At 37.8% G+C, this 18017-nt stretch overlaps 1 protein-coding gene and 1 pseudogene across 2 annotated transcripts; one reads left to right on the forward strand and one right to left on the reverse strand.

Annotated features, from left to right (window-relative positions):
- Positions 1-8078: 8078 nt before the first annotated feature.
- On the forward strand, positions 8079-9023 carry LOC308275623 (olfactory receptor 1E2; the record flags this gene model as incomplete). Its single annotated transcript, XM_080713982.1, has 1 exon — positions 8079-9023. One exon carries the CDS (start codon positions 8079-8081, stop codon positions 9021-9023), a length of 945 nt encoding a protein of 314 aa, XP_080570108.1.
- An 8158-nt stretch (positions 9024-17181) lies between these two features.
- LOC308274739 (ras-related protein Rab-10-like) lies at positions 17182-17751 on the reverse strand (annotated as a pseudogene). The gene has a single exon. The product of its transcript is annotated as a ras-related protein Rab-10-like (transcript).
- Between the last annotated feature and the right edge of the window lie 266 nt (positions 17752-18017).

The following is an 18017-nucleotide window of genomic DNA, read 5'->3' on the forward strand; positions in this document are numbered from 1 at the left end:
TGCAAATATAGCTTTCTGATTTTTAGCATGATCTAGATTTTCCTCTGACAATTTATATACATGAAGCAATTTTTCGGTTTCACTTTCCTATATCAAAATTCGTGCCGTCAATTTGTTGAATGGTAATTCTAATTAAAGACTAAATGACCCACTACTAGGGGGAGGTGTTTCCCCTCTTGCCAACAGGCTTTCATAATAGATATGTTCCATATTTCTTTCTTTAGAGTTCCTTCCTCTGGAATCCAGGGAATGCATATTATTGATACTTTATAGCAATTTTGTAGTTCTTTTGATGACATCTTTATCTTATATTGCTTTAAAAGATGATACACTAATTTTGTAAAAGGATTCTTACTCACTTGATTTCCCATACTGTTTACTGTTGCTTTCTTAGCACTACTCCTATTAGCTTTTATACATGAATTAAATGTTCGACCCTTCATGACTACAGCATATGTCATTTCCTGAATGACTGCTGGTGAGACATTTTTTATAAATGTCTCATGTTTTTGTGAATGCCCCATAATTTTCTAACTTTCTAGTCTTTTTCTACTCGTACTTAACCGATGTCCTTTATCGGCGAGTCTGCACCACTCTGACGAGGACCTATCCTTTTGCCTGAAATTTTTAAAGAAATAAAGAGGAGAGATAGCTTACCTTTCTGGGTCCGGCCTGATATCTATCCAAGTTGAGCGCCAATTGTTACCGACTAGCTCAGTTCTTGTGGGGGGGCAAGTCCACTCGCGACCGGGAGCCTCAGAAAGATGGGGCAAAAGGCAGGTGATGTCCTGCAGAAACTATCTGCAGCGATTCCTTTCCCTCTATGAATTCCCTAAGTTTTTGGGTACGACGCTTGGGAAAGAAATCTGAGGTGGACAAAGGCTTCTTGAGCCAATGACACTTTATTACAAAAACTCCAAGAAATTTATACCTTTCACCAGTAAAGTTAATAGTAAGAGGAGAGGGAGGTGGGTGTAATCATTGTGAAGTAATAATGAATGACATGTAAACAAAGGTAATAAAACTAGTCCTTCAGCTGGCTGTTGATCTTCAAGAGAGATTGACTTCTGACTCCTGATTCTTTTCCAAGGTCTTTGCAGATAAGCAGTCCCAGGGGGCCACTTCCCAAAATAAACAAGCATGGCCAAGGCTTGGGGGTTTCTCGGGGAATCTTCTTTGGCTTTCTTGGAACTTTCCATCTTTTGGGCTCAGTTCATATAGCAAGTGTGGGGAGACGTGGTGATTCAGGTGGATGTGATAAAGTTTCTCCAGGTGTTGGCATTTTATCTCCTAAATCTGAAAGCTTAAGCAAACTCACAACACAGTTTTGCAGACAAAATACCACAAACAACACCACAAAGTTCTTGGTTTTAATTGTCAGATATATTTTCTTAACTGCTGAACACTCTTCTTTAGACAATAAGCCTATTAAAAGTCTAACCATCTTTAATAACCCATTTCTCTGTCACAAACCCTCTGCAACTTGCTTCTAACTTTCTAATTCCTTTCTTTCCCAGTTGGGACTTTCTCATGATAAGCTCTTCTTCATGCAAAAATGCTTTTCTTACTCTTACACAGTATTTCCTTTCCTTCATACATATATATTTAGAACGTCTGTCCTTATTTTGTCATATTCATTAACCATGCGATCAGCCTCTCTGTCTTCAGGAATATTTACACTGGGCGTAAAAGTCACCAATCTTTCTCCTTGAGTCTATTGTATTTGGGCAACTAAGTTGTTTATCAACTAAATTGCTTCGAAGTCACACACAAAATTTTATCTTCTCTGTCTCTAGGCAGGATCTCAAGGGTAAACAAAGTTTCCTTAAACTGAACTACCTTACCTGAGTTAATAGCTTAACCTAAGTTAGTGATAGTGAGGGTCAGAGACCCTTTGTAATTGCTGCAGCTGGAATGCTTATCACAGCATCTGAATTCTGGCCAGTTTTTATTATTATTGAACAAAGCCAAGGACGTTTTAGACAAATTATTAGAGATTTTATTTCCACGGACTCAATTTCTGATCTCACATCATCAGAGCAATTCGTGTAGAGAGTTAAAAGAATACCAAGAGAATAATAGTTATGAAGGATATCTAAAGTGGGGGATATTTTTTTGCCAGAGACGATACCTCTTTCTCGGGGCGTTCTTGCCAGATTACCTATGTGGAGTGGCGTCTTCAACACATAGATGCCGAGGCAGCAGGATGTCTTGGCACATGATAGCGAGAATTATAGGGATAACTCATATATGTATATAATATTATTTAGCCCATATCCTCCATATCTCTCCATTACTCCCTTCCTCCCTCCCTGATCTGTTTTACTAGTCTTTAATGCCCTTTCTTCTTAATTTCATGATGTCCCCATTCTTTCTTTTTTTTCTTTTTCCCCCCATATATTGTCAAGTTATTTTTGACAAGGTTTCCACGAACATTTGGTGGAGGAAATAATAATCTTTTAACTAAATATTGTTGAAAAATAATAATTACATGAAAAAGAATAAAATTGAACCCTTACCTAACACCATATACAAATATTAACTCAAAATAGATAAAAGACCTAAATATAAATCTTAAGACTATAAACTTATAAAAGAAAATCTGGGTCATAAAACCTCACAACATTGAAATTGGCAGTGATTTCTTGGATATGATTTCAATGGCACAGGCAACAGAAGGGTAATCAAACTCCCTAAAAAATTAAAAATATTGTATATCCAAAGACAATGTAAACAGAGTTAAAAGTTACTGATAGAATGGGATAAAATATTTCCAAATGCTTTATCTGAAGGTATATTAATATTCCAACTAGAAATCCTAAAATTTAGCAACAATACAAGCAACCAATACAATTTAGAGATAGGTAAAAGACTAACATAAATAATGAATCTCCACAGATAACCAATCTTAGTTGTCTGTTGGATGGAAAATCTTGTTTCTCTGGTTCTGGTGTGTGTTACCTATTTCTTCTTTGTGGTTAATCTCTTTGAGTATTTTCTCTAGCGCTGGTTTTGAAGACATAAATTCCTTCAGTTTCTGTTTGTCGTGGAAGCTTCTTATTTCCCCATCTAATTTGATAGAAAGTTTTGCTGGGTAGGAAATTTTTGGCTGGAAGTTGTTTTCTTTCAGAATTTGGAATATGTTACTCCAAGCCCTTCTGGCTCTCATGACTTGGTTTGGGAAGTCTGGAGTGATTCTAATTGGTTTGCCTGCCTCTGAATGTCACTTGGCCCTTTGTTTTTGTTGTTAAGATTCTCTGCTTGGCTTCCACATTGGTCATTTTGACAATTATGTGGCATGGGGATCCTCTTCTCCGATCCTGTCTAAAAGGAGTTCTATGTTTCCTGGACCTGTGTATGAACCTCTTGCTCTATGTTTGGAAAATTTTCTGCTATTACTTCCTTGAAGAGATTGTTGATCCCTTTGGTTTCACCTTCTTTTATCTCCTCTATTCAAATTATTCTTAGGTTAGCTCTCTTAAAATGGGCCCATATTTCTTCAATGTCAGATTCCTGCTGTAGGATTTTTTTTCTAAATTAGAAACTATGCATTCATTTTTGGAGTGATCATCTTCTAAGAGCAAGATTCTATTCTCCATGTGGTCTAATCGGTTGTTTGTACTTTGAATTGAGGCCTTTCATTAATTGCATCCTTTATCTCTTTTTGGCTCTCTCTGAATTCTTTTAGAAACACCTCTATTATTTCTACAGTTATTTTCCTGATTTGATCTTCTAGAAATGTCTGAATTTCTGTTTTATCAGGTTCTGATGTTGTGGGGTTGTGGGCATTCATTGCTCCATTGTTATTCCTCTTTCCCATGATTTCAGAAGGTTGTGCCTTCTCTGGGTTCTTCCCTTGGGTCACTACAACTTCACTTAAGGTGCTCTGGCTCTCGATTCTGTGGTATCTCAGTCCCCACTACTCATTTACAAGGTTGTATCGCAGAGTCTCAGACCTAGGGAGTCAATCAAGGCTGCTTTAGACCATGGGGGGTGCCAGGTTGGGCGTTCTCCTATGGTGTAATCTCTCTGCCACCGCCACTCTCCCACTGGGTCAAGTCCCTGGGAGTACAGTACTGGGATTTCTCCTCTAGGGTCCGCAATTTGACTCGCTGTTGTTGAGTGCCCTGATGGAGCTGTAGTGGACTCGGTGAATTCGCTGCTCTGCCACCGGTGGCAATATGGCGCCGCTGCTACGCCCTTGGCCGTGAGGCTGTCGTATTTCTTCTCTGGTTTTGAGCTCTGCTCTGAGTCCTTGCAGGATGTCCTTAGCCCAGCCACTGGGAGCTTTAGATGCTCCCTGCACCAAAAAATCTGCCGAATTCTCCCTGGCTGTTCCACAGCGGCTCACCTCGGCTCACTGTCCGCTGCTCCTCTCTGGAGTCTGGTGGGCTGTTGAGTGCATTGGTCTGGTGCTGTCTATTGAATTTGCCGCTGCCACCGGCAGTAAGGCGCTGCTGCTGCATCCTTGGGCGTGAGGCCGGCGTATTTCCTCTGTGGCTCTGAGCTCTGTTCTGAGTCCCCCTCCTCTCTGGGGCCTGGTGCCTACAAACAGACATGATCAATAGATTATAGTAAACTCCAGCAGCAGAATTATTCTGAACAGATGTGATGATCTTGGTCTCCAAAACATTTAGGAAGGAGTAGTGGCTCCAGTTCTTCCTCAGGTTTTCTGAGGAAGTGGGGTGGGGTCTGAACACAAATCCACAATGGCATTCCGAGTGTTCCAGAGCCTCCAGCTGGTGCCAAAACCTGCCCCCACCGGGCTGCTCCTTTCTCAGCTCCAGGGAAGTCGTCCAGCCACTCAGTATGCAGGGTGGCTGGCAAGGTCTTTCTTTTTTTTCTACCTTCCACAAATGAGAGAAAACATGTGGTTCTTAGTTTTTTGAGACTGGTTGATCTTACTTAGCATAATATTCTCTACTTCCATTCATTTTCCTGCAAATGATGTAATTTTGTTCTTTATGGCTGAGTAAAATTCTATTGTGTATATATCACATTTTCGTAATCCATTCATCGGTTGACAGACACCTAGATTGGTTCCATGATTTGGCTATTATGAATTGTGCTGCTATAAACATGGATATGAGCTGGGGTATGGTGGTGCACCCTTGTAATCCTAGTATTTGGGAGGCTGAGACAGGAGGATCACAGGTTCATGGCCAGCCTCAGTTACTTAGTGATGCCCTCCACACTTAGTGAGACCTTGTTTCAGAATAAAGAATAAAAAATAGGGATAGAGGTGTAGCTCAGAGATAGAATCTCCCTGGGTTTGATCAGCAGTACTGAAAAAAAAAAGCATGAATGTGCTCTTGGATAATTATTTTGTCTTTAATGAGTTCCTTCAGGATCTAGACTCCTTGGAGATACAGATCCCCTTATGCCTAAGGATGGAGAAACATGAGCCCAGGTGGTACAGACATAAGTACTGTTTACAGAGACTGCTATACTTCATATGCCTGTAATGAATAAAGGGGAGCAGGATCTTGGGACAGGGCCCTCAAGTCACCTTTAGACAGTGTGGGTAAGTTATCAGAAGGGAAACGGGATGGTATCTTAGTGTCCTTCCAGCCTGAGAGTCTTGGTTTCCAAGATTCTATAATACACTTTTAGGCATTCCACTTTTCCTTTTTTCCATATTATCTCCCAAGACATTTTCAAGTTATAGTAATATTCTGATTAAATTTTATCACTTAAAGTTTTATTTTTTAAAGTTTTTATTAATAATAAAATTCATTAATATCACATACTATGCAATACATTCTCATAAGATTTCATCATTTCATCATAATGATATTACTGTGAGAAAGAGAAAGGCATTTAATAGAGATTCTTAGCCCTTGGCTATGCAGTTGAATTATTCAAGGAGCTTTAAAATATTTTGAACAAGCCCCCTCCAAAGTTCCTGATCACATTTATTGGGAGATGGCACATAAATCTGTATTTTATTTTTATTTATTTTATTTTTTATTTTTTGGTCGTACTGGGGTTCCTGGAAGCCCTTCTACCTCTGGGTTGCACTCCCAAACCTATTTTATACTTTTTATTTGGAAACAGGTCTCTTAAGCCAGCACGGCTGGCTTCGAACCTGTGTGATCCTCCTGTCTCTGCCTATCAAGCATGGGGATTACAAGCATGCACCACCACACCCGGCATAAATCTGTATTTAAAAAATTTGTTTTAAAGCCGGGTGTGGTGGTGCATGCTTATAATCCCCACACTTGGAAGGCAGAGACAGGAGGATCATTCAGGTTGGAAGCCAGCCTCTCTGGCTTAAGAGACCCTGTTTCCAAATAAAATGTAAAATAGGTCTGGTAGTGCAGCCTGGAGGTAGAAGGGTTCCATCTCCAGTACCATCAAAAAATAAAAATAAAAATATGTTTTTCAGTCTTACTCTCAAAGTGTGGTTCATGGACCAGCAGAGTTAGCATCACAATATGTAAAAATATTTATTTATTTATTTATTTATTTATTTATTTATTTATTGAAGTACTAGGGATTGAACTCAGGGGCATCCTACCTCTAGGCTACATCCCTACCCCTATTTTTTATTTATTTTGAAACAAAGTCTCACTAAGTTGCAGGGTGTCTCACTAAATAGTCAAGGTTGACCACAAACCTGCAATCCTTCTATCTTAGCCTCCCAAGTATTGGGATTACAAGCATGCACCTCCATTCCTGGTTCTAACACTTTATTTTATTTTATTTTTTATTTTATTTTATTTTATTTTATTTTGGTGGTACTGGGGTTTCTGGATGCCTTTCTACCTCCGGGCTACACTCCCAGACCTATTTTATACTTTTTATTTGGAAACAGGGTCTCTTAAGCCAGTGTGGCTGGCTTCGAACCTGCGCGATCCTCCTGTCTCTCTGCCTCCCAAGCGCAGATATTACAAGTGTGCGCCACCACGCCCGGCCAATGATCAGATTTTAATCTCAGACTACCATGGTGAGAGAGAGAGAGAGACAGAGAGTGAGAGAGCGAGAGAGCGAGAGCGAGAGGGAGAGTAGAGAGAGACGCATAAGAACATGGAAGCAGAGTGATGAAATAATAGACTGTTGTAATAGTCCAGACAAGATATGATGTCATCCTGTCCAGATTGTGGTACTTGAGATAAACAGTGGATAAATTAGTGAATGAAGGGCAGAATCTAAATGACTTGCTAGATGAAAGACAACTGTCAGCTTTTTTTTTTTTTTTTTTTTTTTTTGAGATACGAGAGACTAGAGGAGTAGATTGGAAGAAGGACAGAGTGAATATCTTCCATTTGGAATTTGCTGAGTTGAAAAATGGGGATTACTGCTTACTGATTTAGAGATAATAATGCTTACTGACTAGAGATAATCAGTAAGCAGTTGGTGATAGAGTACAGAAAGGAATAGAGATATTTATGAGCTATGTTTAGATGGTAATTGATGTTGTTGGATTACACAAGCAATTTTAGGGCTGTATTTATAGAATTATGAGGGAATAGTGTTTAGCGTAAAGCCCATGAGACAGTGACATAGAGGATATTGTCAAAAAAGAAACCAATCATAATTTTTTTGTGGGTCTGGGGATGAAACCCAGGGGCATTTGACCTCTGAGCTATACCTCCCTGCCCTATTTTTTATTCTTTATTTTGAAACCGGGTCTCACTGAGTTGCAGAGGGCCACACTAACTAGATGAGGCTGTCTGCGAACTGCAATCCTCTGGTCTCAGCCTTCTGAATGCTGGGGTTATAAGTGTATGCCACCATGCCTGGCTTCCAGTCATAATTATTGACAATGGGTGGCCATTGGAACTTCAGGAGAACCAATATAATCTCACAGACACTAATACATGAGGGTATTTTAGAAGGAAGGGGAAGAGTCAATATTGTAACCTCTACTTAAGTGAAGAAACCATGTCTGGGAGATGGCTTTGATTGAAGGATGTGGCATATTTCTGATTGTAGATGTCCTTCTTTTGGATAATAAGGGTGAGATCAGTTATTGTACAACATCTATCAGATCATGTGTCATACAAATATGTTCATTTTTATTTGGATTTTAAGTTGTCTATTATTTATTCTCTTAAAGATTTTGGAGACAGAACATGATAAGAAGGAACCAAACTGTCATCTCAGAGTTTCTCCTCCTGGGTCTGCCTATCCAGCCGGAGAACCAAAACCTTTTCTATGTCCTGTTTCTGGTCATGTATCTTACCACTGTCTTGGGGAACCTCCTCATCATCATCCTCATTCATCTAGACTCGCATCTCCACACACCCATGTATGCTTTTCTCAGCAACTTGTCCTTCTCTGACCTCTGCTTCTCCTCTGTGACAGTGCCCAAATTGCTACAGAACATGCAGAGCCAAATCCCATCCATTCCGTATGCAGGCTGCCTGACCCAAATGTACTTTTTCCTGTTTTTTGGAGACCTGGAGAGCTTCCTCCTTGTGGCCATGGCCTATGACCGCTATGTAGCCATATGCTTCCCCTTGCACTACACTAGCATCATGAGCCCCAAGCTCTGTCTCTCCCTGGTGGTACTCTCCTGGGTGCTGACCACATTCCATGCCATGTTGCATACCCTGCTCATGGCTAGATTGTCTTTTTGTGCAGACAATGTGATTCCTCACTTTTTCTGTGATATGTCTGCTTTGTTGAAGCTGGCCTGCTCTGACACTCATGCTAATGAGTTGGTGATATTTATCATGGGAGGCATCATTCTTGTCGTTCCATTTGTACTCATTATTGTGTCCTATGCACAAATTGTGTCCTCCATTCTCAGAGTCCCTTCTGCTCGAGGTATCTGTAAGGCTTTCTCCACCTGTGGCTCCCACCTTTCTGTGGTGTCACTGTTCTATGGGACGGTCATTGGTCTCTACTTATGTCCATCAGCTAATAGTTCTACCATGAAGGAGACCATCATGGCTATCATGTACACAGTGGTGACTCCCATGCTGAACCCTTTCATCTATAGTCTGAGGAACAGAGACATGAAGGGAGCCCTGGGACAACTCCTTTGTAAGAAGAAAAATCTCTTTGGATCATGAGGGTCATGCTTAGAATTATTACATTATTTTATTTGGGGATGCATTGCTATTGATATCTGAATATTATTCCAGACTTTTCTTCCAACCATAAAAGTTTTAGTTCATATAAAATATTATATAATTGTTCATCTAATAAAATGGTGAATTAGAGATATGTAGTCACTATAAAAGAGGTTCTCAGTAACAAGCTAAGAAGGTTTCTTTTTGTTAATTTCAGCTGACACAGAGGAAACATGTAACTTATTTTAATTGAAATTTCCATCTGAAGATATGCCATTAACATATGTTTTTTTTTTTAAAAAAAACCACTGCTTTAAATGGTATTTCATACTTTAAATGGTATTTCATATTGGGTCTGTGCTTCAGGCCTTCTTGCTGGTTGTGCTGTCCTGGCTGCTAATGACAGTCCACATTATGTTGCACACCCTGTTTTTGCCATATTGTGTTTCTGGGCAGACAACACAATATTCCACTTTTTCTGTGATATGTCTGGTCTGCTAAAGCTGGCCTTCTCAACGTGTCATACAGCTTATTAACAACTCATACAACTCAATGACAGACAACACAATTAAAAACATCCAGAGGAATTCTAACTGATAATGATAACTTATGTGATTATTTAAAAATAATCACATCAATTGTTCACATCATTCTGCATTTTTTACTTTGTGCTTTCTCATCTCTTCATGTCCACATTTTTTATCTGATCTATACTTAAAATGAACTGTTTTCTTTTTAGTGGTAGTTTAGTTTGTATTTACCTGGGAGTTAAGTCATACTGGGGCCCTGAATATTGTTTCCTCCAGCATGGGGAAGGAAGCCAGAGTTTATCAACCTTACTCTTCAAGGATCACTTTTCTGTCCTTTGTACTTCAAATTTATCAATAAACTTTCTATCCACCATTTTACTTTATTGCTATAATGATTCCACCTAAGAAAGAGCACCTCATTTAATAATGTGCAATTTGAAGTTGCCAGTATTCCACTGTGTGTCTGTATTAAAGTTGTTTATATCTCAGACTCTTTTATTGTGATGCTTCTTCTCATTTCCCCCCTCCACCTCAGAAATAGTGGGAGCAGCCATTCATTTTTTTCAAGTATAGCTACATGTATATCACTGTCTAGGTTTCTAATCTTGGTCCATTAGTTTCCTTGTTGTACCTCCAAGTGGACATTGAAACCTATTATTTTGCGCTTGGGAGGCTGAGACAGGAGGATTGCACAGGTTTGAAGCCGGCCTCAGTTACTTAGTGAGGCTCTCAGCAACTTAATGAGACCCTGTTTCCAAATAAAATATAAAATAGGTCTGGGAGTGTAGCCCAGAGGTAGAAAGCCCCTGGGTTCCACCCCGGGTACCACCAAAAAAAAAAAAAAAAAGAAAGAAACCTATTATTTTAATCTTATTTTACGTGGTACCTACCTATGCATCTCTGTAGTCCAGACTTTCTCAGATTCCCATATATCATTCTCATTTCAAAGTAGACAACTTCACTTGATACTTTATACTATGTATAAAGTCAAACTTTTTGTTATTTGTCCAGATATGATCTTTGTCCTGCATTCCATTCCATTACTTCTATGTAGCTATAAAGGTTTCTTTGTATATCAATGTGTCTATGCATATATGTATATCTTCACAAAAATAGATTTCCAAGGAGTTCACATGAAAAAGAATAAAGTTGGACCATGTATCAAAATTATCATGTATCAAAATTAACTCTAAATGTGTCACAGACTTAAATGTAAGAGCTAAGACTGTAAACTCTTAGAAGAAGATAAAAATATTCATGGCCTTGAATTTGGCTGTTACTAGGATATGACAAGAAAGAAAATACATAAACAACAGAAGCAAGAATAGCTAAATGAAAAATATGCAAATGGAAAAAAACATTTTCACATTAGCTAGTAAGAATATGGTATGCAGAATGTATAAAGAACTCATATACTTCAATGACAGAGAGACAACCCACTTAAGAAAGCATGCATAGACATTCAAATATTTCTCCAAATGAGATATACAAATATCCAACACAAACACAAAATGGTTTTCAATTTGGTTAACAATTCCATTGTTAGTAATTCTCTGTGGATGTTAAAAATTTTAAGGAATACTTTCCATGGTGGTAATGTCCTGCTAGGTTGGTTTTAGGATTACAAAATACTTTTATTGATGCATTTTAACAATACATCATGGTGAGGTTCAAAGTGATATAAACTAATCCATGTACACATTACTTGGTATATTTCCTTCTGTGTCCCACTGTGTTTCCCCTCTCTTCATACATGTTAGTGAGATTGATAGTGATATCTTCATATATAGACATAACATTATTTAAGTTGTTTTCTTTCTCAGACCTCCTTTTTTCCCTCCCCACTTCTCTCTCACAGGGTCTCTTAAGCCAGCGCGGCTGGCTTTGAACCTGCAGGATCCTCATGTCTCTTCCTCCCAAGCGTGGGGATTACAAGCGTGTGCCACCACACCCAGCTCTCTCCTTAACTTATCTGAAGTCCCTTTTGTTTCCCAGTTTCTCTCTAGCTTCCATAAATGAGTAAAATCATATGGCCATTCATTTTCTATGACTGGCTAATCTCACTTAACATAATATTCTCGAATTCCATCAATTTTCCTGAAAATGACATAATTATGCTCTTTTTATGGCTGAGTAAAATTCCATTGTGTGTGTATATATATACAATAATTTCATAATCCATTAATCTATTGACAGGCACTTAGGCTGGTTCCATAGCTTGACTATTGTACTGCTATAAACATGGAAATGCATATATCTCTATAGTAATATAACTTTTAATTCCTTTGGAAAGATCCCTAAGAGTGGTTTAAAATTTGATATGGTGGCTTCATTACCCATCTATTAAGGAACATCTATATACTGATCTCCAAAACAGCTGTGCTAATATGTAATTCCACCAACAGTGTATAAGGTTTTATATTTCCCCGCATTCTTGCCAACATTTATTATTATTTATATTCTTGATGATTGCTATTGTGATTGGACTAAGATAGAATATGAATGTTGTTTTTATTTGCAATTCTCTGACTGCTAATGGTGTAGATATTTTTTCATATTCATACTTCATTTTTATACTGTTATTTGGTGCATTGTAGTTATATATCATATGGGGATATAGAGTGATAGAAACACATACACACAATTCTTGGAGCATTTCTGTCTGGATCTCACCCCTTTTCTCATCCTCCCCATACCTGTCTTTGAAATTGGAATTGGTAGTTTTGCATATATAAGTAGCATTATTTTGATGTTACACTCTTTATGTCTCAGTTTCTCCCCCCTTCCCTAAACTCCATCATTCCATTGACATCTCTATTCTACCTGATGTTATACTCTTATTTCCAAATTTTTACCTAAATTCCACATATAAAACATGCAACTATTTATTTTTGAGACTGGCTTAGCATAATATTCTTGAGTTCCATTTGTTTTCCTGTACATGACATGATTTTGTTCTTGTTTATGGCTGAATAAAATTCCACTGTGTGTTTATTCCACAGACTTGTGGTCCATTCATCTGGAAATTGGCATGTAGGCTGGTTCTGTAGTTTTGCTCTTGTGAATTTTGGTGCTATGAACATGGATATGCATGTATCACTATAATATTCTGACCTCAATTCCTTTGGAAAGATGGTTAGGAGCACTATCACTGAGTTATTTGGTGGTTCCATTTCCAATCTTCTGAGAGACCTCCACACTGACCTCCATGGTTGATGTACTAGTTTACAGTCTCCCAACAGTATATTATTGTTCCTATTTCCCCAGATCCTTGCCAGCATTTATTATTGTTTGTGGTCTTGATGATTGCCATTCTATTAGAATCTCAGTGTAGTTTTGATTTGCATGTTCCCAGTTGCTAAAGATATTTAATATTTTCTCATATATTTATTGGCTATTTGTATTTTTTCTCTTGAGAAGTATCTAATTCAGTTCAGTTGCCCATTTCTTGATTGGGTTATTTTTAGTGTTGTTTTTAAAGCTTTTTAAAAAATATTCTAGATATTAGTCCTCTATCTGTTATGAGGAGTGTAGTTCACAATGCATTTGAATATAATGTGTTTTGTGTCCTTCATAGTTCACAGGTATGTTTATCATCTCGGTGTTATTTGAGTTGGTCTTTTCTTATTGGTGTTCTATCTGGGTGTTGTATTCATAACTAAAATTATCTCACTGTTACTATGCTGCTGTGTGATGGGACTTTTCAATCCCATCAGTCTTTGCATTATTTATTTAGCTGCTGTGATGTTGGGCACATATAGATTTTTAATGTATCTTTCAGGTGTAAAATATTTTATTGTTGTATATTGACCTTTTTGCCTCTCCTGAATGTTTTTGGATTAAGGTCTACTTTTTCTATAAATGCATAGGCATCATTGCTCTTTTTTGCATGCAAATGTTTTTTGATCTTACCACTTTGAGTTTATGTGCTTCACATGTAAAGTGAATTGTGTTTTCTTTTAAATTTTTTGTTTTGAATTGTGTATATGGATCTTATTTTTATCTTTAGCCATAATTTCATGTAATCAAAAGTCTACCATAATTAATTATTGATAGGTGAGGACTTACTATTGTCATTTATTTAATTTCTCTTTTCCTTTGTCAATGAATTTTTTCTTGGTTTGTTTTGACAATCATATAGAGCACTTGATTTATTCACTTTATGCTTTTCTTTGTAATATTCACAAAAACTAAAAAAACATACTTACAAGAGTGTGTTTTACCTTTGGTCCCACAAAAATTCTATCATTTAACTTCTTCCTCTGCCCATATGATTTTATTTCACGTGCTTTCTTAATTTTCTATGTATACTCATTACTAATACTTTTCCTATCTCTTTTTACACTAGAACCAAAAAGTGATTTAGATATCCTCTTAGAGTATTAAGATAATTTGTGTGTTTACTTTTGCAATTTATGCTTTCATTTTAGTCTTTTGCATCTTTATTTCTGTTGAAAAAACTTTAGCATTTTTTGTAGTTGGGTCCAATGGGGATTAACCCATTCAGGTTTTGTTAGTCTGTGAAAGTCTGAATTTCATTTTTTAAAGGAAACTTATTTTTTACATGGACTGTTTTAGCTCTTTGTATGTGTTTGGTACTGGGGAGGCATTGCAGGAGCATTCTATCTGAGCTACACTCCCACCTGTATTTTGTTTTGAAAGAAGGTCTGGCTTCATTGCCAAGGCTGTCCTCAAATGTGTGATCCTACTGTTTCAGAATTCCAAGTAATAGGGATACGAGTGTGTGTCTCCAAGCCTGACTTAGTAGCTTGAATTTTAAAAAGTAATGAGGCCGAATGTGTTGGCACATGCCTGTAATCCCAGTACTTAAAAGGCTGAGACAGGAGGATCACAGTTCAAGGATAGCCTCAGCAGCCTAGTGAGACCCTGTTTCAAAATAAAAGTAAAATAGGGCTGAAGATATAACTTGGAGGTAGACTGCCCCTAGGTTCAATCCCCAGCACCAATCAGTCAATCAATTAATTAATGATAATTTCTTAAAAGTATATTTATTTTTTTGGAAATCAAGTTTTGTCTTTATATGAACAGAATGGACCATCTAGAACTATTTCAGTTTATAAAATTGTTAAGTAGAATATAAAAACAAATTCATAGCTAGTACCAGAGAATGGACTTAACTGTTTTGGTTTTTAATGAGAATAGCTTCTACATAGGATCCCAAGAGACTTACAAAAAAAGGGGCAAAGCCCTAATATTAAGCAAATAAAACTCATGTTTCAAACAGATTATACAAAAATTTATTTATACTCCATTTACCTTTTTAATATGTAGAAAGTGCAGGTTTAACAAAAGGTAGTCATGGTACAATGCCAAAATATGTGAACAATAAAACTGTCAGTCTGTTACCCAAAATTCCAGTGTTTAGCTCTCAAACCTTAAGACACTGAATTGAGTAAGCATTAAAGAGGGTTAAAAGTAAAAACAAAACCAAAACAAACAAACTACTGCTACATTTCAGAGAAAGGAAAGCAGGTACAATCTAAAACTTTAAAAAACACTCCAACATAATTTTTTTTAGTGGAAAATGAGGGATTATTTGGCAATGCTGCTTTTTACTAGTAAACAATGATAAAGTCAAGTGAGGATAAAATCTAAGAACAACAACCAATGAGGCATATAAAATTGTTTTCAGGGCACTACCTGAAAAATCTGTGGATTTTCATAACAGATATGTCTCTATGTTGTTATGTGAGCCAAGAGGTCATTAAAATGTGTGTCCCAGGCGGGCGTGGTGACACACGCTTATAATCCCAGTGCTTGGGAGGCTGAGACAGGAGGATCACACAGGTTTGAAGCCAGCCTCAGCTACTTAGTGAGGCTCTCAGCAACTTAGTGAGAATCTGTTTCCAAATAAGGTATAAAATAAGTCTGGGAGGATAGCCCGGAGCTAGAAAAGCCCCTGGGTTCCACCCCCAGTATTACACACACACACACACACACACACACACACACACACACACACACACACACACACAAATGTGTGTCCCAACACAGAAAGACTTTATAATGGAAGCCCCTATCCTAAACTCAGCCTCTGCTCAAAATGCATCATGCTATTCACAATTATTCCAACAAAGGTATCGTCTTATGATGCTAGCAGCATAGCAAACTTAACCTACCCTACCTTAATATAAGTGATTAGGCAAAACCAGGAAGATGAAGAGAAGGAAGGATGGGGTGAGGAACAGCTCGAGATTCTAGCTTTACAGGAGAAGCCTTTTGTCCTTTATCTAAATTTATGGTAATACAAAATTTTCAAGAGGGTGTGAAGATAGGACTTAAAATTAATAATATCCTAAGTAGTTCTAAATCTTAAGGTAAAGACAACACTGAAAAAGTGTTCTTCAGAGGCTAAATTTTGCAGTACATTTGGCAAACATGTTAATGAAATCCACTCCTCCTCCCTGCCTTTTTTTTTTCTTTTAAGTAATTTTTTTACTGAGCTACCAAATCGATAGAGGAGTTGCCAAAATGGAAACTACTCAAATTTAGGTGAAGAGAGTTATTCTAGGAAAGTGAATAGAATATATACCTAATTAGAAAGACAAAACCACGACACCCTCCAAACACTAGTGCATGCAGTTAACTTACATTTCAGAAACACAATAGATGGCCAGGACGGGAAGGAGAGGTACACAGAAGTAAAACAACCAACGAGGCATCTGGGAGAAGTCTGAGGAAAGAGCATATATGAGAAGATATGATCAACTGACATTTGATAATAGGCAGTTAGAAGTTACCTTTAGTTTACTTAGCAAATTAAATCAGAGCTTTATATTAAACTCAACAAACCTACTAGCTTGCCCCCTCCGTTTTTTAAATACCATGAGATGGTGGGAGAAGCAAATAAAGCAGCATTCAGGAAAAGAAGTTGTGAGGAAGAAGTGGCCAAGGAGAAGTGGTGGCAGAAGTAGGTTTAAACATCAAGGCCCCTGGAAATATGACTCAACAAACCAAAGCTATCATTTCTGCATTGCCCTTTGTCCTCAATTAACGCCTGTGAAAATTATGGCCAAGCAAACCACAAACATTTTAATGGGCTATATTTGGATGATATGTCTCCTGTACATGCTTCATCAAATAAAAAGGAAAAACCAAAGAGGTTCCTTTTGACATAAGGCACAGGATAAAATTAACCCCATTTACATATTCAAGGTGAAAATGAATGTTTTCCTGACTTTTGTTTCTTTTGCTATCACATGACTATAGATGATAGGGACTCAAGCATATTATCCATGACAGAAAATTCCATTGTTGTACAAAATAAAATTGTTAATTCTAACTTTTATTCTTAGACAGTTTGTAGAATAAAGTGGAAATGATTGCTGTAGATTTTAATGTTGATAAGAACTAGCCTATAATACAACTGGAATGCAGTGGTAAGCTGAGCAAGTAAACTTAAAAGTGAAGTCACAGACATGATTTTTCTATACATTTTTTGGAAGAAAATTATAATGAACTCAGCAAGCAGTTACAGATGAAAGAACAAAATAAGTGAATTAGATAGAATGAGAACAAAATATCTGGTTAGAGTTAAAAATGGACAGTGGTTTATTTTGCAGCAAGAGGAGAAGCAGGTGGTGGATGTCAGCGGGGCCGGAGAGCACTCAGCAGAACTTGCTCTTCAAGCCGGTCACACCTCCACTGCTGATATCTACATTTTTACTGTTGGGCTTTTTCACTGGGGTCTTTTGAAGGATATCTTCAGCTAATGTGAGGAATGCCTTTTTGATATTTATATTTGCTTTTGCATTGATCTTAAAAAATCTAATACTATGTTCCCTTGCAATCAGTTTTCCTTTTTCTTTTCAGTACAATTCTTTTTTTTTTTCTTCTATATCACACTTGTTTCCTAGTGACATTCTTTCCATATCTTCATTGGCATGCTCATCTGTGCTTCTAAACCATTTGCTTATGTTTCCAAAACTTTTACCATTGGTAAACTAGCATGATACCCATTGCTCCTCTGTAGTAGGAAGTTGTGATGGTTTGAAATCACTCCTACCTAGCCTGCTATATACCATACCTGTACTTTGATCTTTTTTCCTTGTAATTCAACCGTTTTGATCTTAAAATCTGTTCCTATGGTGGAAATAAAGGGGGTATTGAAGGCATCATCCGAAAAATAAAAAAATGCAGGTTCCCCACTCCTGAGTCCCGATCAGGAGCAGCTTGAAAAGCAGGTTTTAGGTCTTCTGTGCCTTTGCCTGGAGCAGCTCAGGCTCTCAAGGAATCAGTATGGCCAATGCCTCTCCCAGGTGGTTTTTGGGGTAGGGAGGATCAGGGAAGCGTGGGGGAATGTGGAGAGCCGCATGGCGCCGCGCCCCAAAGATGGCGCCGGTTTTCGCCTTCTAGCAAGTGCTCTCTCTGGTAAACAACTCCATATTTGGCTACGGCTGATCAGCAGGCTTGCTTTCGCGTGTGTGGCCCTATCGGCATTTGC

This window comes from Muscardinus avellanarius (assembly GCF_963383645.1).
Source record: "Muscardinus avellanarius genome assembly, chromosome: 16".
NCBI lineage: Eukaryota > Metazoa > Chordata > Mammalia > Rodentia > Gliridae > Muscardinus > Muscardinus avellanarius.